The sequence below is a fragment of the Eumetopias jubatus genome, unplaced genomic scaffold (genome assembly GCF_037043125.1).
Source record: "Eumetopias jubatus isolate StellerSeaLion01/CBP00866 unplaced genomic scaffold, mEumJub1_p1.0 scaffold_8, whole genome shotgun sequence".
NCBI lineage: Eukaryota > Metazoa > Chordata > Mammalia > Carnivora > Otariidae > Eumetopias > Eumetopias jubatus.
This window is the reverse complement of record NW_028274814.1, coordinates 121,416,880-121,444,674: the sequence shown is the minus strand read 5'-3', so window position 1 is coordinate 121,444,674 and position 27,795 is coordinate 121,416,880. Positions and strand designations below refer to the sequence as shown.

The 27,795-nt window shown below is 38.9% G+C and overlaps 1 protein-coding gene and 1 pseudogene across 5 annotated transcripts in view; one reads left to right on the top strand and one right to left on the bottom strand.

The window, feature by feature from the left end:
* NR1H4 (nuclear receptor subfamily 1 group H member 4) overlaps positions 1-27,795 on the bottom strand; it is a 57,312-nt gene that overhangs the window by 12,719 nt on the left and 16,798 nt on the right. For 2 of the 5 annotated variants that reach the window (XM_088025666.1, XM_028121634.2), the window contains exons 3-7: positions 14,247-14,399; positions 12,022-12,155; positions 10,247-10,345; positions 9,812-9,911; positions 5,286-5,432 (exon numbers count right to left, since the gene is read on the bottom strand). In XM_088025666.1, coding sequence (XP_087881792.1) covers positions 5,286-5,432; positions 9,812-9,911; positions 10,247-10,345; positions 12,022-12,155; positions 14,247-14,399 — 633 coding nt within the window. The remainder of the gene's footprint in view (positions 1-5,285; positions 5,433-9,811; positions 9,912-10,246; positions 10,346-12,021; positions 12,156-14,246; positions 14,400-27,795) is intronic. The other 3 variants (XM_028121636.1, XM_028121635.1, XM_028121637.1) reach the window with 2 other exon arrangements.
* Positions 5,642-6,063, top strand: LOC114222948 (ubiquitin-ribosomal protein eL40 fusion protein pseudogene; annotated as a pseudogene).

Sequence of the window (27,795 nt, the reverse complement as noted above, 5' to 3'; positions counted from 1 at the left end):
TCCCTCCCCCCTCAATCTCATGGCCAATGTACTATGGCAGAGGCAGACCGAAGCTCCAGCCCAAGGTCCAGCCACTGTTGGTCTCATTTCTCTTGTCTGAGGTTGGTCTAGTCAGCGACAGTACAATTTTGACCAATGAGACAAAGGGGAGTCTACTCGGGAGGTCTCAAGAAAGATTTCTATACTCAGGAAGAGGTCATTAAGTTTCTTCATTAAGTTTTTTTTTTCTTTTGGCCACTGTTGCTCCTAGATGTGATGCCTGGAAATGCTGTGGCCAGGAAGAGAATCAGCCTGAGGATAGAGCCAATACACCAAGGATAGCAGAGCAGAAATTTGAAAAAGACCCGTCTTCCTGATAACGCGTTGAGCTCCTTAATTAACCAATTCTGCCGCCACCTTTCCTCTGGGTTTCTCTTTGAGCTACTGTCCTTACTTTTTAGGCCATATTGAATTGGATTTTCTGTAATCATCAGCCAAGGTCATCCTAACAGATAGTTCCTCTAAAAATAAGATACATTTTTAAAGTCTTCATGCTTTTTTGCCTGAAATATAAGGCAAACCCTGTTAGGCTAGGACACATCACTCATGTTTCAAGGCAACATTCAAATTTTGCTTTCTCTGTGGAGCTTTCCCTGTGTCAGTGAAGCAGAATTAGCTGCTTTCTTCTCTAGGTTCATTTCTATTGCATCTATCACAATTCATATCTCTCCTCCCCAATAGAGTGTGAAATGCCAGAAAAAATTCTATGAGAACAGAAACCAATGCTGTATTCCCAGTGCTTGACATACTGCCTGACCACTAAAGGGTGCTCCACAGATGTTTCTCACTCATCTCTGTATCCTCAGTAACCAGCATCCTGCTGGAGACATGGTAGAAATTAACAAATGTTTGTTAAATTGGGCAATATTCTGTTTTGCTAGTTCCTTGCAATGAAGGTGACATAGTTGTGAGACATGATGGGGCAAGGGATGCCCTTAAGACAATGGAAACATTCTCATGGTGTTAAGAGATTGGACCCTAACCTCTATTTCAGCTGCTAAATTCTACACAGAGAGTCATTTGTGCCATACTGTTTGCCTTAAGTGAAAAGCTGCCAACAAGTTAGGAATTCAAAAAACAATTACTTTCAAAATAAAATATTTAATTTGAAATATTTAATAAATAACATGCTTCCCATTAGTCCTAGTGGCTAAATGTTATGTGGCTAAGTTAGATTTCACTGGTGCTTAGGAGTTGCCAGAGTTTGGATTGTCAAGTTCCAGATTCATCTCAACAAAATTCACCAATTTTTGTACACCAACTGTGTCCCAGGCACTGTGATAATGCTGGGAATAACCTTCTAGCAGTCAACAGATTAATGGAAGAAGCAGATACATAAATAAATTCATGTTGTCCAATACTGGACAAGTATAAAAGGCTTAGGGAACACAGCTGAGAGCCAATGAAAATGCTGACTCCTATATTAATTTAATACTTTCTCTTATTTTGAAAATGCCTTTTTCCTACAGTTTGAACACCACATTTGTCTATGCCAAAATTACATGAACACTTTAAAAAGGAAAATGAGGTGTTAAGAACTCTAAATTTTGACTTATGCCTTTACTTTTCTTATAAACAGAGCAATTTGCATCGGTCTGTGAAAAGTTATTGCTAATTTCCTTAATGTTAAAATGTAAACTCATTCAATGTTAGCAATTTCAGTGCTGTCGTATTTTATGGTATCATATGATTATTCCTAGTTTTAATAAATATTTCAGCTTTAAAATCTAGTTTGCATAATAGTACATTAGGAATAATATAATTGAGGCACTAGAATTATATAGAAATAACCCAACCACAGGTTATGTCAGATATAATGTTCTGAAGCCTCAATTAACATAAAAAAACACTATAACCCTCATTAAGTAAATGTATCTCAGGAGACAGTACTTTTGTGTATGTAACTGGGATTTAATAATAGCAAACAAAAGAGTATGAATTTGAAGAACAAGAAAGGAAATTTCACATTATATTCCTTAAAGAGTTCTGTAGGCATAGACAGGGCAACTTTGAGATGATATGTTTCTCTAGAATTAAATGTACAATAGAAAGAAGAATGTGTTATATTTGCATAAGAATAAAAAGTTATTCTGAAAGGTCATCTTGCAAGATCAGGTTTTTATGTGGTGTGTGGAAGAGGCAATGTTCTAAAAATCCACTGGGAGAAGCAAATTCATAAATATTAATAAATGGAAACATCATTATAGATAATAAAATACGAAGCAGCATGTGAGTTTGAATGGGTTTTATTGTCACAATATGTGGTTGATGTTTGGGTAAAGTAATCTATTTATGAACTAGAGGCACACATATTTATTTATACAGTTCGTATTCTGGAAAACATTCTTGATCTTTTCTGAAACTTGCAAAATCACAAGTTCTGAAACCTGTTAAGCAAGTTTTGGGGGTTTTTTTTGGTACCTATTTTTAACCTGCAAGACCCTCACAATTTCACACCTAGTTATTGCACTGATTTCTTTATAGACTTGTCTCAACCCCTCCAAAACTTCCTTCATATTACTGCTTGAAAGACTTTTCTACAGTACTGCTATGGTCATGTCGTATCTGCTCAGAACATTACAAAGACTCCTCATTATACAAGAACTATATTAAACTATTTTTTTGGTGTCCAAAAAAAAAGTCTAGCAGTTACTACATTTCACCTTCAGAAATACTATTTTTCAGCAATATCATGGTATTTGTGAATCTAACACATGGATGCTCTCACACCTCCACATCTTTGCACTTGCAATTTCTATATTATTATTTAATGGCTATAGCTCTTGGAATGCCTTTCTCAGACTTTTGTGGTTTGACGAGTTCTTAACCATCCTCCATGATTCACTTATCAACTTTTTAAGCCTTTTCTGACTCACCAGGTAGACTCAGGGAAGGCAAGCACATCTTTCTGCTTCAATTTCATGTTGCATATACATCCCTCCTGGTCCCAATTACGCTGCACATTGTTTTGGAATCCTTTGCTTATACAACTTACCCATTAGTCTGTAAGTTCTCAGGGGACAAAGATCCTATTTCCTCATCTCCATACCCTCAATAATTATACAGTGCTTGGCACAAATCAAGTATTCGATGTGCATTTGTTGAATAGAAAGATCTCCTTTATAGTGCCTATTGATTAGTAACTCATTTCCCCCTCCTGCTCAATGGACATAAAGTTTCAGTTAAGCAAGATGCATCTCTGCTTTACAACATTGTACCTCTAGGCAACAGTGCTATATTGTACAATTAAAATTTTGCTAATAGTGTAGATCTCAGGTTAAGTGTTCTTATCACAATAAAAAAAAAATCAAGATACTCAAGTAACTGCCCAAGTGACTGGCTAAACCAGCAGTCAGAAAAATTGATTAGTTAAGAGAAGACAAGCAGTAAGACTTATAGAACTGGATGGTACCTTGGAGGTTACCTGATTCAACCCTTCTCCCTTACCCCCAGCCTCCTGGACGAATGGACAGATGAATGAACACACACACACACACACACACAAAATACATTCCAGAACATGTAAAATAAAATCTGTCCAGAATCAGAATCCGTATTTCTTGATAATATACTGTCTTTCAAAGGGTGAAAATCTCCAACAATATATTTCTCAGACTCTTTCCCTTCTCTCCATTTCTTCTGGGAGCATGTTCTTGAAACCTCTTGCCTCCTGAGAGATGTCTCCCATCCTGGCTTATCCTAACATTGCTGGAAGATTTATAAAGCATGACTGATGTTTTTCCTCCCCTGCTCAAAAATCTTCAATGTCTCCCTATTTCTTAGAAAATAAAGAATAAAGCCTTTATCCTAGCATTCAAGGCCCTCACCATTTGACTCTGACTTTTAAAAAATTCTATTTCCCTTTGATGTAACTCTGAATCCAATCAAACTCAGCTATTCATTCTTCTTTGTGTATATAACCTGAGCTTTCTTGCCTCAGTCCTTTGTTTCTGTTGGTCCTTCCCTCTTGTACCTCTACCCTGAATATTCATATCTAATATCATTCAAGGCCCAGCTTGCCAATGAAATCTCTCCAGAGCCTTACCAACTAGAAGTCACCCCATCTCACTTTCCTTCCACATTTTATTAAACTATCAATGTACAGTTCATGTCTTCCTACTAGACTATAAGTTCCTAAGAGAAGGAAGATGCCTGATTCCTCTCTTCACTACCTCCACAGTACCTTGCCCTTAAATATATGTTAAACTAATAAATCAATGGATATATATGAATAATGCATCTTTTTAAAATGTGCATTCTTTAAATCCATCGATGATAATTATGCTTTCAGTATTTAAGAGAAGAAAACACAACAATTATGGGATGGCTGCTTAAAGAATAATTTTCAATTTTTCAATTCTTTTCCTTATATTGCAAATGCAGAACTTCCTAAAAACTTTACTTCCAATATCTATTCTAAAACACTGATTTTATAAGTACTTAAACTTGTTCTAGTCACTCATAAGAGGATAATACTTTGGGAAGAAAAGATCTTGAGCCATCATTTCATTTCATTCATCCCTCCTCTCCCAATCCATATATAAAGTATCTCAGGAAAATAAAAACTTATCCTATTTTAAAACTCTTCTAAGATAAATTGCACAGAATTCCTAGAAATTTATTCCAATGTCTCTTAGCTCTTTCTGTCACAGTATTCCTCTATAGTAAGTTCAACTCATACTATTATTTTATTTTGTCTATTGAGAGGCAGTGTAGTATAGTAGTTTAGACACAGCGCTTCTAATGTCAGACTTCCTGTCTATCTCTGGGAAAGTTATTAACCACTCTCTGTCAGTTTCCTTATCTATTAAATTTGAATAATAACAGTACTTATTTCATAGGACTTTGCAAGGATTTGATGAAATCATATATGTAAAGTATTTAGGACAGTGTCTAAAACCTAGTAAATGAGGTATAAATGTTGCTATTAATAATTCCTTTTATTTTGCTTTGAATAGAGATGGATAATAGTTTGATTCATAGTCATTCATACATGAAGGTTTTGAACAAATGAATCTTTTTTTTGGACTGAATTATCTCAGCTCCTGTATGCTATGTTTTTTATCAGACTAATTTTCCAAACTTTAAAAAATTCCTCCTTTGGCCCTTAATCTTAATATATGGCAAAGAGTATTTTTGGTATTTTGCTAATACAACCAGGATTTTTGAACCAACCCTCTAAACGCCTCATCTATTTAATTCTTACTTGCAGGAGCAAACTCTTTACCATTAACCAAATCACTTACCACTCTTCCGAATTCTTTCTTCCAGTAGGTCAGTATGTCCAGCTGGAAGTTTCTTATTGAAAATCTCAGCTGAACGGAGGAACATAGCTTCAACTGCAGACCCTTTCAGCAAAGCAATCTGATCTTCATGGTCCAAAGTCTGAAATCCTGGGTGAAGGTGATAATCAAATCAGTATGAGGGAATTGTGAATTCTATATTAACAATATTTCATCATCACTATCATCCCCATTGATAAAGCATTTCCATAAAGTGATTTTATAATTGTTTTAAGATTGGGTATGTTGAGGTTCCGCCGCCCTCTTTCTCTTCAACGAGGTGGCCGAGTAGTTTGGTGGCGGCGGCCTTGCGCATTCGTGCCCCAGATGCAGAGATGCAGATCTTTGTGAAGACCCTGACGGGCAAGACCATCACCCTCGAGGTTGAGCCCAGTGACACCACTGAGAATGTCAAAGCCAAAATCCAAGACAAGGAGGGCATCCCGCCTGACCAGCAGCATCTGATTTTTGCGGGCAAACAGCTGGAAGATGGCCGTACTCGGTCAGACTATAATATCCAGAAAGAGTCCACCCTGCACTTGGTGCTTCGCCTCCGGGGTGGCATCATCGAGACTTCCCTCCACCCCAGCTGGCCCAGAAATACAACTGCGACAAGATGATCTGCCGCAGTGTTATGCTCGCCTGCACCCCCGCGCTGTCAACTGCCGCAAGAAGAAGTGCGGCCACACCAACAACCTGCACCCCAAAAAGAAGGTCAAATAAGGCCCCTCCACCGGCTCTTCCTTTGCCAGCAGGGCGGCCTCCTGCCCGAGCCCCAAGGCCCTGGGGCCTCAATAAAGTTCCCCTTTCATTGACTGGAGCAGTAAAAAAAAAAAAAAAAGATTGGGTAGGTTGAGTCATTAAGTATCTACTGTTCTCTCCCAAATAGAAGCTGACTTTTATTTTCATTGAGTAGGATTTGTTGAACAAGTTGGGTAAAAAAAGGATGTCAGATCCACATCAAAAATACATATTAAGGCAGAACAGATTGATTCAGATGAAGCAATCCTCAGAAATTAGAAGAAAACAAATTCTCTTTGAGCCAATATATTAGTCACATCTGGTGTCATAGGGTCAACTCTGCAGAATGGAAGCATCCACAAACCAGAAAAAAATCTTTACATATATCCAGACATTTAAGGGAATATTTGGCTGATTCATTAGTTCATCTGGACAATGGGGACATTTTCAAAAAAACAAAACAATCAAGGTCATGTTAAGATACCTGCTCTGAGCTCAGCACTGTATCATGCAGGGTAGAAAAAATCAGAGAAATATGGGAATGGATTGATAACCTGAAGGAACATACACACTTGGAAAATCCAAAGTCCTATCCTGGCTTATATGCCACAGTCCCCAGCAGCCTCCCTGACATCATTTCTTCTTCCTCCTTGCCCTCACTCACTGCGCTCTAGCCACCCTGACCCCTGGCTCTGCTGTGAACCAACAAGCTTGCTTTGCCTCAGTGGTAAATGCCCTTCCCCAGCTATCCCCATGTCTCACTCCCTCACTGTATGCAGATCTCTGCCTCAAGGTAATCCTACTAAAATAATACTCCCCAGAACTCACTGGTTCCTACCTGCTTTATCTTTTATTCATAGAATTTACCACTACCTAACATAATAAATTTATTTGCATATTTGTTGATTGTCTGCCACATCTAATAGAGTATAAACTTCCTAGGGGCAGACACTTTGCCGTTTTGTTCACTTTTGTATCCCCAGGGCCTGGCACATAATTGATATCCAAGAATTATTTGTTGAATAATTGGATAACTGAATAAATGGGAAACAAACACAAGCTCCTATGCACATATATACACACACACACACACATGCGTGCGCATACAGTACATATAAACTATACCATCAGGGTCTAAATGGCTTAGAAAAGTATTAAATAACAATGGGAGTTTAGAGAAGAGGATAACGAGAAGGATTAAGAGTCACTGTCTTAGGGCGCCTGGGTGGCTCAGTCGTTAAGCGTCTGCCTTCGGCTCAGGTCATGATCCCAGGGTCCTGGGATCGAGTCCCACATCGGGCTCCCTGCTCAGCGGGAAGCCTGCTTCTCCCTCTCCCACTCCCCCTGCTTGTGTTCCTGCTCTCACTGTCTCTCTCTGTCAAATAAATAAATAAAATCTTTAAAAAAAATAAAAAATAAAATTAGACTATCTGTTTAAAAAAAAAAAAAGAATCACTGTCTTAGTGAATCTAAGAGCTCCTTTGGGGACAGGAGCCGTTCCTGCAGGGTCTCCAGCACCCTGGACAATGCCTGGCACAGATTATGTTCAATGAACTACAGAATGAAATGATTCATCTCTACTATCTTTCACAAACACCTTTCATTTTTGGAATTATAGCACTATTATTACTATTTATCTAATGCCATTTCCATTATTATTGTTAAAATGTTAATTTTAACTGTATTGTTACTCTTGTTAAAATTTCTCAGGAGTTTTGGGTCTTTTATCTCCTTTTGTATTTTAATTTTTTCTTTTTTAAAAAGTTTTTTTATTTTTTAATTTTTTAAAAGTTTATTTTTAAGTAATCTCCACTCCCAATGTGGGGCTCAAACTCTCAACCTCCAAATCAAGAGTGACATGCTCTCTCAACTGAGCCAGCCAGGTGCCCTTGCTTTACACATTAAACATACATTAATTGTACTCTTTCCTCCCCTCAGGAACTAGTCTAATCAGATGTGTCAGTTATTGCTGTTGTCTTCAGATAAGCTACCTTTTATGAAGATTTTTTTCTTCAATTATTTTGTGATTCAAGACCAACAGACCATTTGAACGGAAAAACTCTCTTTTCACAAACAACCAAAAACATCAGATTTCTCCCTTTCCCAGTTCCTCCTCCCACACTTCCTACTCTTATATAAACTTGTTTTTGATCAAGATTGCCTTAATTAGCATATAACAAATTAAGTCCTTCTTTCACTGTTAATAAAAAATGAGAGAATATTAATGTTAAAATGATAATGAGCACTTTCTCCTCACATTTTATGAGTTTTATGTAGGCTTATGTCTATCCATGACACTTTAATAAAATAATAGCATAATGCTGGCCAAAGAAGACAAATTAACCTGTCTAATTAAAATCTTACATCAGAAGTTGCTTTCTATAATTTAATATTGCAGGGTTATGCTGTTGTACAAGGTTTTAATTATACTCTTCTAGATCACAGAATTCTATTGTACTAATATATTTTTAAAACACTGAAACAACTTAAATGTATTGGCTTAGATAGCATTGATAATGTAGCTGGAAGAATTGGGAAGCTGGGAGATAAGAATCTTGAATTCTAGTTTCTGTACTGGCACCATCCAAATGACTATGGATAAGCTCCTCTCCCTCATTCCACAAATATAATTGTTCATTAAGCCCTATCAATTTTTGAATCTCTCTTCATGTTGTTTTCTCTCCATCTCCCACTGCTGTTATTTTATTCCAAGCCCTCTGCCTTGATCAGTGCAGTAGCATCCTAACTGATCCCTCCTCCTTGGTCTCTCCCCATTCAAATCTATCTTATATAAAACTGATCAAGTCATATCTATATAACATAAATCCATAGCTTCCCTGTCAACACAAACAACAACAACAAAGAGGCACCAAAAGTTCTCTACCATCCAGGGGATGATTATTAAATTCCTTAGTTAGACCCTTATCAGTCTGGTACCAACTACCTTATGTCTAACCAAGGAGCCCACCACATTATGCTGCGATTACATGGAATTTTCCTCTCTCATCTCTAATAATCCTGTTTTTATTTATGCTTTATATTTTACATTTTTACAAGCAGATCTCTCAACTTGGAAGTTTCCTTCTCTTCTGTACCACCAGGAAAACTGCTTTATCTTTTAGACCCAATTAAAATATTATTTTCTTGGGCACCTGGGTGGCTTAGTTGGTTAAGCGACTGCCTTCGGCTCAGGTCATGATCCTGGAGTCCGGGATCGAGTCCCGCATCGGGCTCCCCACTTGGCGGGGAGTCTGCTTCTCCCTCTGACCCTCTCCCCTCTCATGCTCTATCTCATTCTCTCTCTCAAATAAATAAATAAAATCTTTAAAAAAAAATTATTTTCTTTGAAGTCTCCCTGTCTTTCTCAGACAATTAGCAACCTCTTCCTCTATGTTCAAACAGCACTTGTATATAATTTTTTATTATGACCTTTCTTTAATCATTCCCCTTGAAGGTAATAGCTAGATACTTAGTATGAAGTAGGTATCAACAAATGTTTATTAAATGAACAAATGGATAAATGACAACTTTGCAAAGTCTCAATTTCTTAGTCTATCAATTCAGAAGAACTATTATAAATGATTTCACATATCTTACCTGGTTCTAACATTTCATGCCTATAGTATTTAGACACATTAATTTAAATCAGATGTAAAATAATCACTACTTTACAATGAACAGAACTAACTCTCTCAATGTCATGAGAATATTACACAGTATAACAGAAAAGTATCTACATGTAAAAATACCTGGCAGTTTTTTTGTGAATTCTACGAGAATCTGTACATGACTCGTTGCCATTTCAGTTAAAATGAGAAAGTTTTCTTCTGCACTAAATTCTTCTTTTAACTAAATTTTAAGAGGAAAAAAAGCAAATGATAAATAAGTAGGTAAAAGGATAAATCAACACAAAATCATTAGACTAAAGAACCAGATTTGGATAATAAAATTTAAATTCCAGCTCATATTTTTCAGATCCTTGGAGGATAATTACTATCACCTAGATAGATATGAGACTTCTTATTCTTTGTTTAATGCTGCTAAAAGTTTAAATGTATAAACTAAATTCTCAGCTCTAGTTATTTCAAAATAACAAATTCATATATAAATTCTACCTCCAAGGTACTAAAAGCTCCAGAAAATATGAACTTTAAACCCATGTATTTTCAGATACCTGTACGTACTATTTTATTTGTTATTTCCTGAGGCATCCTCTGTTTGCTGTATGAATCCATAATATAATGCAGAAGATTCTGTTGATCTGGGGTGAGTTCAGTTTTCTCCTACACTGGCAAAAAAATAAAAGGTGTTAGGGAAGGTGGTTATAAGGCATTTTTTGTATATGTGCGTCCATCTGGAGTAAACTTATCTCAGAAATTGTTGATAAAAGCCCTAAATATGGCAGGAACTATGCACTCTGATATAATGTGTACCATAATTGCTTACTCTGGGTCCTTGGGCAAGCCATATCACATTTCACTAAATGTGTCCCAAGTTGTTCATTTTTCTATTTGTAAAATAGGGATAACAAAATATCCATTTCATGTGCTTCTTGGTAATATATAATAGTCTGGATATGAAATCTATCAAGCCCATTCAGAGAGAATTTCAGTGAAAGTTCACTAAGGAAAAGTTCCCACATTTTAGAGCATTCATATAAAGCAAGAGTTGACAAACTATGGCCCATCAACCAAACCCACCTGGTTTTGTGACTCGACTGGAATACAACCATACTTACTTGTTTATGTGTTATCTATGCTGCTTCTGCACTAAAATGGCAGAGTTGAGTAGTTGTCATGGAGACCTTGTGGCCAAAGCCTAAAATATCTGACCCTTTACAGAAGAAAGTGTTTGCCTAGCCCTGAAGTAGAGTCATCAATCTGGACAATTCAGACCCCAAACATCACTTTCTCCCTGACTAGCATCTTTTGAAGAGTGTGGATAATTGTGTCAACTCTTTGATTCCTCATACCAAAGTGTGATTGACGAAGTACTATGGCAAGATAATATGAAATTATTTTTTCTGAAATGAATGCAAAAATACCATACTTGGAAAACTAAATGTGGATGAAGTTTTCCTTGTTGGTAGTATAATAAGTATTAAGAAGAGTGTGACTTAAGCAAGTATGGATTTTTGTTTTCTCAACTAATGGCAAATTAAAGTTCCTCCATATACCCTGTGGATTATCACCATGTGTTTAACCAATCATCCAAAATGCTGTTCCTCTATTTTGTCTCAATTTGTTCAAAGGATTTCTTGCATAATTTGTGAGCTCTATGGGAAAGGCTTTTCTCTATTGTTCCACAGATGTGTATAGACTCAGTTTTACCCATTGATAGGGACTAATCCACAAACTTCTACTGAATACACATCCTTCCCACTTTACATTTCCCTTCTTAATGACAGAGAAAAGAAAATGGTCATCAGAACTCAACCTGAGGGGTGCCTGGTGTTCTCAGTGGGTTAAGTGTCTGCCTTTGGCTCAGATCATGATCCCAGGGTCCTGGAATCCAGCCCAGCAGCAGGGGATGCTCCCTGCTCTGCAGGGAACCTGCTTCTCCCTCTCCCTCTGCCTATCACTCCCCTACTTGTACGCTCTCTCTCTCTGTGTGTGTGTGTCAAATAAATAAAATCTTAAAAAAAAGAAAAAACCCTCAACCTGAAAAATCCATTATCTACACTGAACCATTTCTACTGGCAACCTCTTGGTAGTAGGAGTGGAATGGAGCCAGGGAGACAGACAGTGTTCATTTTACTTTATTTACTGCTATTATTTGAATTTCTACACCAAAGCAGACATTACTTTCTCGATTAAAAAGAAGAAACCCACTTAATGCACAACTGGAATGAAATTCTGCTTATGGTGGCTTTAATTTTTTAAAGCCTCCCAGCCAGGTCACTACATGCCTAGAAGCTCAGCAGCTATGGGCTTTAGCGGACACCATTGCATGTTATTACCCTGCATGACTTGGTTGTCGAGGTCACTTGTCGCAAATCCCGACCTTCGCTGTCTTCATTAATGGTCTGATCTGCATGCTGCTTCACGTTTTTTCTTAGTCGTTTAGACTTACACTGAATTTCAGTTAACAAGCCTGAAAAAATAAAACACAGAGATTTCACCACAGAGTCGCATTGGGTCTGTGGTCATGAGGCTCACATCCATGCAATTTGGCACAGAGCTAATTCTAGCCCTTCTGAATTTTGAGACTTGGCCTTGAACAAGAAATTTATCCCTCTGTGACTCTCAGTTTCTTCATTTATAAAATAGGAAAACTATCTACCTCAAAGAGTTTTGTATAGAATAAAGATAATTGGGGGTGCCTGGGTGGCTCAGTTGGTTAAGCGACTGCCTTCGGCTCAGGTCATGATCCTGGAGTCCCGGGATCGAGTCCCGCATCAGGTTCCCTGCTTGGCAGGGAGTCTTCTTCTCCCTCTGACCCTCCCCTCTCTCATGTGCTCTCTCTCTCTCTCTCAAATAAATAAATAAAATCTTTAAAAAAGAAAGAATAAGGATAATTGGGGCTTTTTTAAAAAAATGTACTTTATGGAAAGAATTTGTAATACCAAAGCATTGTACAAAGCAAGGTATTCAGTCAATAAAAAAGTGAATGACACTCTCCCCATTCCAGGTCTAGGGGACCCTGAAAGCTAGTGTTTCACAACATAATGTTAATATTATTTCTCATCCATGTTCACATAGCTGTATCATAAAAAGTATATTCAATTTCACATTAAACACACATAAGTAAACACATACTGAGCAAAACAAATGTCAACATCCTTTAGGGAAAATTTTAAATCTTCTTAATTTTTAGAACTGTATACATTATTGAGAACATAGTTAGAGATGGAAATAACTCAAAGGGACTTTGAAATTTCCTTTTGAAGAATCATATATCATCATTAATTTATACTTAAACAGAGCTATAAAAAATAATGCAGAACAATCTTCCATATTCCCACTTAACATCCTTATTCTCTCAATGTTAATGAAACTAAGTTCCAGGAATTTCTTTGTCCAGGGAATTTATTTTATAAGATCACGGGAAAGCTCTGCATCTGTTACTGGACAAGTTTACATTAATAATAGTACAGACTCTTGTAGGTGGAATCACGAAAAATATCCTCAGTGCTCCCATTGGAATGAGTTCATGTTTAAGTGATGAGCAACATGAACTCCCCAGTATCAAAGTAAGCATTTCCATTGCAAGATTGGATTCCAGCAGTAGCCCCTACTGCAGTCTCTTGTTTCATATGCTAAGAGGAGATAGTGATCATCTACTATAAAACTTTCATCCACCCAGAGCTGGATTATTTACACTGACCTATTTTTCCCCCTCCTGCACACATTATTTCTCTGGGTCCATCCCAGTCGCCTGTACAGTGTGGGAACAATAGAATAGGAGTCACCTTCCAAAGGCTTTTATTCCCTGTGGCATTCCCTCCCTGAATGTTATCATCCCCTTGGTGACATTTGTTTGTCATTTGCATTTTGAGGAATTGGACATATCTCAAAATCTGAGTGGTCTGTAGAATTCGCAGAATGAAAAATTAATATGTTATATACTAGCATGCATTCCAAATTGATGAAGATTATGGTTCCTCACAAAACCAGCAGTTAATACAGTGTCTCTTTATCAGATCAAAGGGCCAAATTATATTAAAACCCACAGTAGTTAATTTCCTGTGTAAACCTATACAAATTGGTTCAAAGCTGCACTAAGAGAAGAAGGACTACTAATAAAATGACTTGGTTTAAAACTCTATTTAGACAATTCAGAGGCAGTTATACCTTATAAAACATTCTTAATCTTTCCCACTACTGTGAATTTTTATGCTAATTAAACAATATTAAAGACATTAAATCAAATTTGGAGAAAATTTTTAGGCTGTTGTCATTCTTGGTAGCTTATTACAACATGTTACTTTCACTGTAGATTAATGCCACTTCACCCCACATGTGATTCTTGCAACAAGGAACAACAAAAAGCTGCTTCTTTCAGGGGAATAAAATGCTCTGTAGCTGACACTTTGGACAATTTCAGTGGCTCATTACCCTTTTCAAGAACTTGGATGGCTTAGTCAATCTCTTCTTTAGTATGTGAAGTACTAATCAGATGAGTTACCTGCCTTCTGCCTCCTTAAGAGATTTTTAGTGGAATTTAATTGCTTGATGTGAATACCTGTATACATACATTCAGCCAACATTCCCATCTCTTTGCATTTCCTTAGGCGACACTCTTGGCACTTTCTTCGCATGTACATGTCCATCACACAGTTGCCCCCGTTTTTACACTTGTACACAGCATTTTTGGTAATGCTTCTCCTGAAGAAACCTGTGGAAGAAACACAGAAAGGAATAAAAGGGCTCCTAACAACTTCTACTCAGAAAAACACATTAGGATTAAGGCATGCCAGAGCACTGTCTCAAGAACCTCTGGAGAGGGACGCCTGGGTGGCTCAGTCATTAAGCGTCTGCCTTCGGCTCAAGTCATGGTCCCAGGTCCTGGGATGGAGCCCTGCATCGGGCTCCCTGCTCCGTGGGGAGTCTGCTTCCCCGCCTCCCACTCCCCCTGCTCGTGTTCCCTCTCTTACTGTGTGTGTCTCTCTCTCTCTAATAAATAAATAATATCTTTAAAACAATAAAAAATTTAAAAAAGAACCCCTGAAGAGCACCCAGGTCATCCTTGAGTGTACAGGTGGCAAAGGTACCTTCAACCTTACTGCAACATCCAAAAGGCTGTTATTTTCAATTTCTCGCTCAAAGATAAAGACACGTTTGAATTATAGCCTCTCTTAAGAAAAATCTTAACTTTTGGGGGGAGTGGTTAAAGATTTATTTATTTGTTTGAGAGAGAGAGAGAGGGAGCAGTTGGAGGGGCAGAGGGAGAAAGAGAGAGAGAATCTCAAGCCGACTCCCCACTGAACTTGGAGTCTGACACGGGGATCAGTCTCAGGACCCTGAGATCACGACCTGAGCTGAAACCAAGAGTCCGTCACTTAACCCACTGCACCACCCAGGCTCCCCTTTGCTTTGTTTTTTAAGATAGGTTACTTTCCTTATATCTTTATTGGGAGACAGCTGTGTACCAGTGAGCTCTAGGGGCCAGGGGTACAAAGGCAAGTAAGTCGTCCCTGCCCTCTTAGCGTTTATAGTGTTAAAGCCATGCAAACAACCAAACAAGTGAAATTAAGTGTTCCTGGGGTGGGCTGGGCTGGGCAGAGGAAGCAGGGAGAATGGTCAGTTCTGGGTGAAGAGATCAGACTCGGAAGTAAGTGTTGAGCTAAGCCTTGCAAAACGAGTTGCTATTTACCAGGCAGACTGGGAGAGGTCACAGTGATGGCTTCAGTTCAGTATTTGATATGCCCAGCCTTGTGTAATAATACAAACGCCAACCTTGATTTAAAAGCAAACATCTCCCCTGAGAAAGGATAGCCACAGCAGCAGCCTGTTACAATTAAGCTGCAGGCAGGAAGGAAACACAACTGCCTCTTTCTCTTTTTCCCCCACTTGCCACCTATCCTCTCTCTCCTCCACCCCGCTAACTGTAATTTCTGACACTTCCAGAGTCAAGGTGAAGCAGTGAACAAGGAGAGGATTGTGGGAGGCAAGGGAAGAATTAACAGGAAAGTGCTTAGTTGCCTGCACCGTTAGAAGCTGGCTTGTGCCTAGCAAGTTTCTGAAATTGACTCCTTCTCTCTTGGGTTGGGTTCTTTAGAGAATGCTCACCACTGGGATTTGTTCCTTTGCAATTCCTCAATGAAGGCAAATAAGTCTCTATTCTAGCCCATGACTTATATCCCCTTCTTCCACATGTAGGAATTTGGCAATTCACCACCATCCTTTTTACTCTGAAATCCCTCCATGTGGCCTTCTTGTCATGAGCTTAAGACAACCCTGTGCCGGCTTTCTCTGGTCCAGCAAACTGTGGGGAGGAGAAATCTCTCTGATTTATCCATAAGCAGCCACCATATCGTTTGCCCTTTCAGCTTTTCAGATGAAAGTCAGATGCCAGTCTCCCGTGTCCCTCAGCTGTAAGGGATACATATCAATTTCCTCAAGTGATCCTGTTGAAGACCCTTTTGTTGGGCATGGGGTAGCAGGGCCTACTTAATGTATAGATTACACCTGGGGAAGGGGGGACACGTTTTCCTTAATCCTCACAAAAGTATCATATTTTCAGTGGTGGTCCTCAGGGAAGACACCTGCATCCCACACGACCCCCCTTTGCAATGGGATTTATAGCACACAAGTCACACGCTCCAAAATCTTTAAAGACTACTCTAGAATTTCCAACTCCTGACTGCTTCACACCCTCAAAGTAGGTGAGGTTTTTAACTATTTCTTAACTACCCACTGCAAGATGGGCTCACTTTGGATGTAGCAACTAGCGTGTTTATGAATGCTAAAACTGAGACACCAAGAGTCCTTCCTATTTTAACAGCCTGTTGGAATAATAGTTAACGTTTATTAAGCACTCCCTGGCTGTTGTTCTAACCACTTCACCTGCATTTAGTTATTTAACCTTCATAACAATTTTATGATGAAGATAATATTATCTGTTCCCATATTACAGATGGTGGAAGAGAGGCACAGAGATTAAGCCTCTTGGCCATGATCACATGGTTAATAAGTGGATCAGGAGGATTCAAACTCAAGCAGAAATTTCATCACAGACATGGAGATTTGTACATTCGTTATGACAATTTTTCCAGCAGAAGGCAATAAAAATTGTTCTAGTAAAGTAAGTATAATATGACAATGTCCCAATAGCTAGAAGTTCTGTGTCTTGAGGAAAAGGCATTATATGGCTAGGAATGGCCCTGATTAATTCTGAGTAGGGGAAATCAGAGAGCACTTCAGTGAAGGAAGTAGAATTTAGCCAGGTGTTGGAGAATAAACAGGGTTTTGAAACATGGACTGTGAGGAAGGAAGGACATTCTGGGAAATGAGAAAGTTATGGAAATGCCAAGGAAGGTTAGATGATCTATTTTGGTAGGAGGGTAGAGTATAGGGAGAATTAGTGGAAGGTGGGTAAGGGCATGTAGTGGGACAGAATATGGTTAAGTGTCCTTCAACATGATACAAAAGCTGTTGAGTTTTTACCATGCAGAAAGAGAAGCCATTAGAGAATGTTGGCAGAAGAGGGTGTGACCTAACCTGCATCTTGGGAAGAATCCTTGGGGCAAGGTGAAAAAGGGTGGAACAGCTGAGAGGTGATTGGTGCCTGAACTAGATGGTGACAACAGGGAGGAGGAAACAGGGAAACTCAGGACTTGGTAACCAACTCAACATAAAAACAGAAGCTGAAGAAAAAGTTAGAGACAGCAAGGTTTACAAAAGTCATAGACTTGCTTGTGAATCTGTCAGCTGGTATGACTTTCAGTAGGAAAGATCTTACCATTTTCCTAAATGTCAGATCCAACTACACAGTCTAAAAAAAGACTTTGTGCTTCAGATCAACATTGATACTGGGAGTGCAAATACCAAAGCATGCATTTTAAAAGAGTCTCTAGGCAAGAAAAGGAAAAAAGGAAGGAATAAGGAAGGAGGGAAGAAAGAAGAAGGAAGGAAGGAAGGAAGGAAGGAAGGAAATATCCCAGAGGCCCCTCCCTCTCTCTGTCCCTGCTGAGGGAAGGAGGGAGGGAGGAAGGAAGTCAGTTTTTTTCCTGGTACCAAATCAATGAGCTCAATGATGTTCTTTAGTCAACCTGAATATTCATGGATATTCAGCCCCTCCCAGGAAGGATTCCATTTAAAACCATCATAGATACTGATAATACAATAGTTAACAGAAATAAACCTCCTTATTCCAAGATGAATCAAAGGAACAGTGCTAGGACAATTCTGCAGGTTTTTTTTTTTTAACTCTTGTATTAACTGAGAAAGAAATCATTATCATCTCAATAGCTTAATTAATTAGCTTTCACTCTGAGATGGCAACACAATATTATCATTATATCATTTAAATATGGGTACATATACTATATTTATACTTATGCAAATCTCTCTATACACATACCTCTGCCTCTGTCTTGTGCATATTCAACAAGGCCCAGAAAAGTCATTTGAAAATGAATGGAAAGGAAATTCACTGAGGAACAGAGACTCCCTGGTAATGAAAGATGAGTAGACAGGGCTGACATTGCCATCTGAGGAAGGTGTAGCACTAGGGGAGTTCCTGCGGTGGCAGGAGAATATCTATAGGATAGGAAAATGGATACCTCCAATATACAGAATATTGTACATCCTGTTTCTCTGCTTCTTTATACAGACATAACTCACATACCATACGCTACTCCCAACGCATATGTGTATGTATGCGTGCGCACACATACACACACACACACAAGGACACATGAATGTGCTCACATCAGACTCCAGTGACTGACAGTAACTACCCATTAGTTTGAAATCAATAAAATATTAGTTGTTTAAAATTTTCAGGGTCTCAGGGCGCCTGGGTGGCTCAGTGTGTTAAGCGTCTGATTCGGTTTCTGCTCAGGTCACGATCTCAGGGTTGTGAGATCAAGCCCTGAGTCAGGTTCCATGCTCAGCAGGGAGTCGGCTTCTCCCTCTCCCTCTGCCCTCCCTTGCTTACTCTCTCTCTCTCTCAGATTGAGACACAAGCAGGGGGAGTGGGAGAGAGAGAGGGAGAAGCAGGCTTCCCGCGGAGCAAGGAGCCCGATGTGGGTGGGACTCGATTCCAGGACCCTGGGATCAAGACCTGAGCCGAAGGCAGATGCCTAACAACTGAGCCACCCAGGTGCCCCTAAATAAATAAATCTTTAAAAAAAAAAAAAAGCTTTCAAGGTCTCCATACTTTTTAAACAGCAACAAATGCATAGAGCTGAATAACTAGTATGTTTACATGCACTGTAGCCTAAATAGAATTAGCCTTACGTCTATCTCAGCACATTGTCAAATAAAAAGGACTCCACCACCCACTTACATAGAACTCACTTTGTATCAGGCACTGTTCTAAACACTTTGCATATGGTGATTCATTTAATATCCACATCAATCCTATGAAGTGGATTCTATTATTATCTCCGTCTTACAGCTAAGGAGACTGAGTTACACAGAGATGAAGCATTTTGCTCGAGGTCCTACAAATAATAAATGGTGGAGCTTGGATTTGAACCCTGATAAGCTCAGTTCCAAACTCTATGCTCTTAATCAGTACATTAGGCTATCCTTCTACTAAGGAGCTTACATTGCTTAAAATTGTCTTTAGACATTAATCTTTTTAGAACTTGATTATAGACTCCTGATCACCTGGCAGAAGCTATTTCAGACTATTATTTTCAAAAAAGCAACCCTCAAACTTCTGAGATGGAGTTGATGAAAATTATTATTTTTTAAGCTTTTATTTTAATTCAAGTTGGTTAACGCACAGTGTTATATTAGTTTGAGGTGTACAATATAGTGAGTGATTCAACACTTCCATACAACACCCGGTGCTCATCATGATAAATGCACTCTTTAATCCCCATCACCTATTTCACTCATCTCCCCCACACACCCTCCCCTCTGCTAACCATCAGTTTGTTCTCTATAATTATGAGTCTGTTTCTTGGTTTGCCCACCTATCATCTATCTATCATCTCTCCCTCTCTCTCTTTTCCCTTTGGTCATTTGTTTTGTTTCTTAAATTCCACGAATGAGTGAAATCATATGGTCTTTGTCTTTCTCTGACTTGTTTCGCTTAGTATTATACTCTCTAGCTCTATCCGTGTCATGCAAATGGCACGATTTCATTCTTTTTAGAGCTGAATAATATTCCATTATATATGTACACCACATCTTCTTTATCTATTCATCTATGGATGGACATTTGGGCTGCTTCCATATCTTGGCTATTGTAAATAATGCTGCTGTAAACATAAGGGTGCATGTATCTCTTTAAATTAATGTTTTAGTATTCTTTTTTTTTTTAGTTTTTTTTTTTTATTCATTTCAGTCAGATAGAGAGAGAGCATGAGCAGGGGAAGAGGCAGCAGAAGAGAGAGAAGCAGACTCCCCACTGAGCCAGGAGCCTGACGTGGGGTTCGATCCCAGGACCTGGAGATCATGACCTGAGCTGAAGGCAGAGACTTAACCATATGAGCCACCCAGGTGCCCCATGTTTCAGTATTCTTTAGGTAAATTCCCAGTAGTGCAATTACTAAATCACATGGTAGTTCTATTTTCAACTTTTTGAGGAACCTCCATACTGTTTTCCACAGTGGCTGCACCAGTTTACATTCCCACCAAGCCTGCCAGAGGGTTCAGTTTTCTCCACATTCTCACCAACACCAGTCGTTACTTGTGATGAAAATTATTATTGACTATTTAGTGCCTGCTAATAATTTTGAGTTTTTCCCTCTTTAAACTATTGGAGAACCACAGACAGACAAAAAATTTCACCTGACTTTTCCAACACTTACTTTTACCAACTATAATCCATATTGATTTGTTTTCTTAAATACATTTTAAAAGGACTGACTTTGGGGCACCTGGGTAGCTCAGTCGTTAAGCATCTGCCTTTAGCTCAGGTCATGATCCCAGGGTCCTGGGATTGAGCCCCACATCAGGCTCCCTGCTCCGTGGGAAGCCTGCTTCTCCCTTTCCCACTCCCCCTGCTTGTGTTCCTTCTCTCGCTGTGTTTCTCTCTGTCAAATAAATAAAATTAAAAAAAAAAGGACTGACTTTGAATTATTTTGGGAAGTTGCCTAACATCCTTTCAAAGTAGACAAATCTACAAACAACTTAGTAGTCAAAGGGCATTCATCAAACTTCTATACTTCCTTCTGTCAAAAAAATTCCACAAAATAAGAGAAAAATTCATGGAAACAGCATAATCTCTAAAAGTTAGAATGCAACTCCCTCAGTGTATCAAAAATGTTGATGAATCCCTGAAAGCTAGAAAACAGAGAAAATTTATGAAAAACATTGCCTAAAACAGGTGCAGAGAATGCAGGATTAGGAGCAATGGAGGAAACTCCAAATTCAGATACAAGATGCTGACGACCTATAAGCATTCAGCGGGAGTACTATGCTAAGCCAGGAGTTGGCTAACTACAACATGCATGGAAAATTCCACCCCCTGTTTATTTCTGCATGATCTGCAACCTATGAATGGTTTTTACATGTTTAGTGAGTGAAAAAAAAGTCAAAAGAAAATTATTTTGTGGTATGTAAAAGTTGTATGACATACAAATTTTAGTGACCACAAATAAAGTTTTATTGGAACACAGCCAAGCTCATTCATTTACCTGCATGTCTGCTTTCACACTACAATTTACCTGCACGTTTGCTTTCACACTACAATGGCAGTCAAATAGTTGTGACAGAGACCTTAATACCTACAAAGCCTAAAATATTAACTATCTGGCCCTTTACAAAGTTTGCCATCCATCTAAGCCATGGATAACAGTAGTATCTGCATGCAGTCTCAAGCAATGAATATAAACCAGAGGGGGAGGGCAATGCCCAGGAGGAATGGGGAGCCCCCATGCCTAGAAGGACTGAAACATTCTATCCAACCACACATCTTGTACTCCCTCCAGATTGCTAAAAGCAGGCTGCACAAACACAAACAGGATCAGAGGGGTGAACAGGGAATCTCAGAGGCTACTTAATGAAATCACTCTCCTTTCTGAAGTCATTTGAGAATTGCCTTTGTGTGAGTTTGCCTGGGAGGCAACTCTCAGTCTATCCTACTTTCACCTTAACCTATTAATATGAGGTACAGGGTCAAAGTATAAGACATTGCAAGGAGAGCTCCCACAAAGGCAATTCTTAAATTATATATTCTAATACTCATATATATCACAATTAGAAATGAAGATACTTAGATGCCTCATTCTTTATTTTTTAAAAGTGATATGACTAGTGGTTGTCATTTCAATGTGTGAAAGGGGTTGACAATCCTACTTAGTAATTAAAAAGATGGTCTATTTTGTATACAAGTGAATAGTGTTCAATAATTTATAGTTGTGCCTGCTTTTGGAAAGTATGTTGGTGGAGAACACCAGGAGATCAATCTGTCAAACCACCAATGGGTTTGGATTTGCCATCACCTAGACTTTGTTTGTTTTTCTCTTTGTTGGTGTGTTTTTTCCCTAAACACAGAACTAACTTTTAAAACACTCATATGCAAGGAAAATGCTGTTAGTGCTGACTGTCTTTGGAAAGTCATTGACAGAAGGATACAAGGAAAGAACAGCACAGAGAATAAAATATAGCTCAGGAGTTCTAAGGATTTGACTACAAATTCTACTCCATTCTTTCATAGCTGTGAGGCCTGGACAAGTACCTGAGTGTTGGTATCTTTATTTGCAAAAAGGAGATGATAATACCATCTACTGGAGCCATTATAAGGATAAATGAAATAAAACAGTCTGAGGTAGGAATTGCCCAGCCCATAACAGAGAGTCATTACCTTCCCCAATTTGAGTCCATAAATGTGTATTTTTTCAATAATTTTAGCAATGCTAAAATGAAAGGATAATTTATTGAGTGATTCACGTACACTTTGCTCTTTGTTCTTTCTCCTATGGTTTTTTGGGGGGGTTATCCTTTTCTTCCCCCCTCCTTTTTTTTTTTTTTTGCTTTTCTTTCCCATCCCAAGAGGGTAGACATTTTTCCATGTTCACTTGTTAAAACAAAAGCTAAAGTTGTCCATCTCTAAAAACAGATAACTCTCAAGTAGGACTTTTGTTTTCAACCCCTCATCGAAAGGGTTATACTGGATCATCTCAAAGATGATGGAGGTGGAAGTCAATGCTTTTAGATTGGGAAAAGGAGGGGAGGGGTAATAATGCTCTGCGTGAGCTTGATTTTGCACATCTTTAAGAGCCATTCAGACTCCCAGGTGGGCAAACTCCCAGGAGCTGGAGGCTTAAGCAAACCCTAGATGTTTTTTTAATCACTACTTTCATATTTACATATTGCTTATATATTTAGTTTAAACATTTTTTCTTGTTTAAATGTAATTTTTATTGTCTTAGTTTTGTCTAACATCATTGCTATATATTTATTGGAAATTTCAATTTTTATCCACTGGAAATCATCCTTTACCACTTAATTTTTCTGTATATTCTTTTTGATACTATTTCATTGCTTTTATATTTGTTAATCTTTTATTTTTTTGTCTTACTGTTTTCTCTTTTTGTCTGTTTTAGTTCAGTTATATAAACTGTTTCCTGGCTTTGCTTTAAAATGGTGACTAAGAGAGCTGGAATTTTGTCCGTTTTGTTCACCACTGCATCTCCTGTGCTTAGAATAGTACCTGGCATATGGTTGGTCCCTAATAATAGTAGCTGAATAAAGAACTGAATTAATGAATTCAAACTCTCAGGAGCTGGAGGCTTAATTAATAGGAAGAGAAATAGTTTTGAAGACTGTTTATGATTAAAGTTTAGGAGGCTGGATGAACAGAAAAATAACAACAATAAAATAATAAGAATTCACCAATAAAACAGCAATAACTAATGCTTATTGAGCATTCAAGTGTGTCAGGCATAGAGCTAGATGTTTCAAAAACAGTGTCTCATTTTTTCTTCACAACTATTCAATGATAATAGTAATAATAATGGACATTTATTGAGGGTTCACCATAGGTAAGTATTATGTTAATTGCTTTATAGTAATAGTAATAATAATGATAATGATAACAGTAATAATAACAGACATTGATAATAGTAATAATAATAATGGACATTTATTGATGGTTCACCATAGGTAAGTATTATGTTAATTGCTTTACATACATTATCTTGTTTAATCCTCCCACCAACCCCTAGGTACCTACCTCAAAGGGTGGTCCTGAAGATTAAATGAGGTAGTACAAGTAAAGTCCAAGATAGAGCCTGCATATAATAATCATTTGATATATCTTATCTATCAGCAGCACCACCATCACCCTCATCTCAACCTCAACCTCCTCCTACTCATCTTTATTATTATCCTCATTTTATAGGAGAGAAGTCTGAAGCCCAGACATTCAGTAACTTGGACATCTGGGAAGAGAATCAGCGGTAGGGGAGGGGGTGTTGAAATCTGGGCTGTCTGCTATCAGAATCTGATTCCTCTTGTGATTTTTATAACACTTATTACAAAAGGCTTCCAATGCGGTGATATAGTTTAAGCGCCACCCCCTTGCAACCCACTCTAAGATAATTTGACCTATAGAGTTCAGTAGGATCATTATCAGATTTTATAAAATCAGATCTCAAAATCAAATAAGATTTCAGGAATTTCATGTGTGAGTCAGGGCATCTCAGCCCTGACCCATAAACAAAGGGCCCATTGGAAACACTCTGCATCTATTCCACACACCAGAATAGTTTCAACAACTATAAAGTCTTTCCTAGAACTTCAGAACTAAGTCAGAATATGTTCAAAAGGACACCCATTTACTCATAAAATGCCTTTTAAGAATTTTACCATTCTCTCGCTGATAGGTGTAGACTCTCCCAGCCTGGAGATGGATGTGACTGACATTGACTTATTTGGAAATGCAGCCATTTGAAATTTCCAGTCAGAGGCAGATCAGTTTTGTTAGTTGAGGCTTGAAGTTTGAATCAAAATTCATCTACACATTAGCACATTTTCATATGCCCCACTGATAACGGGGAGAAAAGAAAGCTCTTGAAATAATCTAGTGCTGAGCAAATGGCAGTCACTGTCACTTCGTTATGCTTCCGTTCTCACAATTATTTTTAAAAATGTATTGAAATTTCTCTCCTTGATGCCATAAATATCGACAATAAAACATTCATTAAAATTAAAATATTTCTAACGTGAGACCAATGAAATCAGGATGTTTAACCATGATCTTTGTTTTGTTTTTAAGTTTTTAAAAATTTTTCGTGTGTGTGTGTAAGGATCACTGGGCTGACAGACCTGCATCAAAGTCCTAAAGCAAGAGAGCTGCCAGGATCTTTACATATAAAATTAAGTGAATTCTACAAAGACCCTGTGAAATAGATACTACCCTTTTTTTTTTTTTTTTTTTTTTTTTTGCAGCGTGGAGGCTTAGAGAAGCAAAATATTCCATAAACTAAGAATTGGCTGGCCATATATCCACAACACCTACTTCTACTCTAGTGTATGTTCTCTATTGTAAAGGCAGGAAAATGGGACAGTCTTTCCCAGACTCCCTTGCAGCTAATGTTGTGGATATGATTTAAGCTCTGCGGGACAGATGCCCTTTTAAGACTGTTGTCTCTGCTGGCAAGCAGAGCTGTGGAATTATGCTGTGGCAGTGTCTTGGTTTCCAGTTGCTAGCTTCAAGGGCACTGAAAGGCAAGACACAGGGCATTCATAATGTGTATATTAGATTTAGCTGACAAGCCATCACTCTGGAGCCAGTAATTATGGTGCAGGCAGCTTTCTGATCCCTAGATGGCAGCTAAGGTGGTGCCTTTCTGGAGCCAACAGCTCTGTGTTAGCTTCCTGTTTCCCCATCTTCCTGACCGCAGCAATTCCCTGGCAGGCCAGTTCTACAGGGTGACCCTGAGCATCCTCTTGGAGACTCAGCATAGAACCTGCTCCTCTGCTCTTCCAACTTCTCCTGTATTAATTCCTTACTGCTTGAAATTTTGCTTTCTGTTTTATTTCGCTGAACTCTGACCAATATATTAAGTAACGTCCTTACTCAGCCACAAATGAGTCTAGATTCAACGCATGCCTGTGAAACCCAAAAGTCCACACCCTTCTTTTGATGGAAAGCTACGGAGTAAGATTCATTTTGTATCTGGTTATAAGCACAGATACCCAAGGGGTGTGGGGGACCGAGCTGGCCAAGTTGTTAGGCCTGCCTGGCACGGGGTACTGGTTCTTTCCCTTGTACTCTACCCTGTGCTGTGAACCTCCTCCCTATTCACTAAGCTAGGATAATTTTCATTTGTTTCCTCAAGAGAACATATACAAAGCACAAAGGAGTTCATTGTTGGCTTTTTAGTCACCAAAGCCTGAGCCTCAAGATCCCAGACACTAAATTTCACCAAGTTGGGAGACAAATAAAGAGAAAATGAAGAGAGCCAAGACATGTTAAGTGCATGAGAAGGCCCTGAGCTCTGTCCCTCCCACCTTCATGCCCAGACTGCACCCTGGGATGTGTGTATTGAAAGATTATAGAAACTCCATGTCATCCGGGAATCCCAGAACAGAAGAATTCTTGTGCCCTTTCCTGGAGACAGCCTGGAGAGGCACCTGGGGTTGCCTGTCCTTAGGGCGGCATAGGAGCAGACAAAACGGTCTCTCTGGGCAGTCAGGCATGCCAGCACCACACTGGCAGAACATCAGGAACCCACCCACCTGAGCTGAGGGACAGGAGGGAGGCCAGACAGGAAGGAGAGGTGTGCTCAAGACCCCAAAATGGAGCCTCGGAGACCCTTCCCACTGGTGACTGAAGACCAGCTAGAATAACACCCAACAGACCTTGCACTGTGTTAACAGCAGTGAAAACCAGAGCCCCACCCACGGTGCCCAATCCCTCCACGACGCTGCATAATCATGGAATTTAGACAAAACCCCAGAGAAAGGTGGGGTTTTTTGGGGGGAGGAGGGTGAGTAGAATAATCCTGAATTGAATGAAATATAGTTTCCATGAATTCAATCCAGCTATACAGTTCAATCCAGCTATACAAAATGAGTTTACGTGTCTCATATCCATGCCCTGAGTGTTGTACTCTCTCGCTACCCACCTTCCAGTTAATTCTCACACACCCTCCAGAGTCACTGGTCTACAACAGGGTCAGCAAACTACAGCTAGGCCTATGGGCCAAATTCAGCCTACTGCCTGTTTTTGTTGTTGGTGGTGGTGGTGTTGTTTTTAATTTCCTTTTATAGGTTAAGTAAATCCACGCTATGCCCCTTCTTTATGTGGGTGTGTTTGCAGAATTGATTAATCACAACAGAAACCGCTATGGTGCAAAGCCTAAAATATTTACTCTCTCTTTGCAGAAAAAAACATGGCCAACCCCTGATGAGCTTTTTCTTCCTGAATTCCCCCAAGGATGGGTTCTCTCTTGAGCACTTTTCTGTCCCCTTGTGTCCTACAACCCCACACTTTCCTGGTCCCCACCCCATCTCTGGCTTCCTTCTATAAACTTTAGGGGAGATTCTTCCCCTGCCCGCTTTTAAAGTCAGTGTTTTTTGGGGTTGTCCTAGGCATACTGGTTTCACTCCAGTCACCCTGGATGCCCCAGATTCTTCTTGGGACACCAAGTTTCACCAAGTGTTCACCTGTAAGGAGGTGAGCCGACGCAGATTACTGACTTCAGGGGTTTATTCCCTTGGCCCAGACAATACCAATACTTTGTCCATTGATTTAGTCAATATTAGCCTTGAGCAAATAGCTAAGAGTAGAATGATCACTCAGTAGGCAAGGATTAAAAGACAGGGTAGCCTAGTGGCCAACAGCAGAAGTTCTGGAATTAGATTTATAAGCTATAGATTTGAAGCTCCACCTCCAATTAGCTGTGAAGCCTTGAGTAAGTTGATTAACCTCCTGTGCTGCACTTTTTTCATCTATAAAATGGGAGTGAAGTATTAGAACTAAAAGGTTTACTATTGAGGTAAAATAAATACATCAGATAATAAAGTCTTATTCTCCTTGATCTCAGTTTTAAAAGAGATGAGTTCAACAGTTTCTCTTTCTTTCAAAAAACAACAGGGGTGCCTGAGTGGTGCCCGATTCTTGATTTCGACTCAGGTTGTGATCTTAGGACTGTGGGATT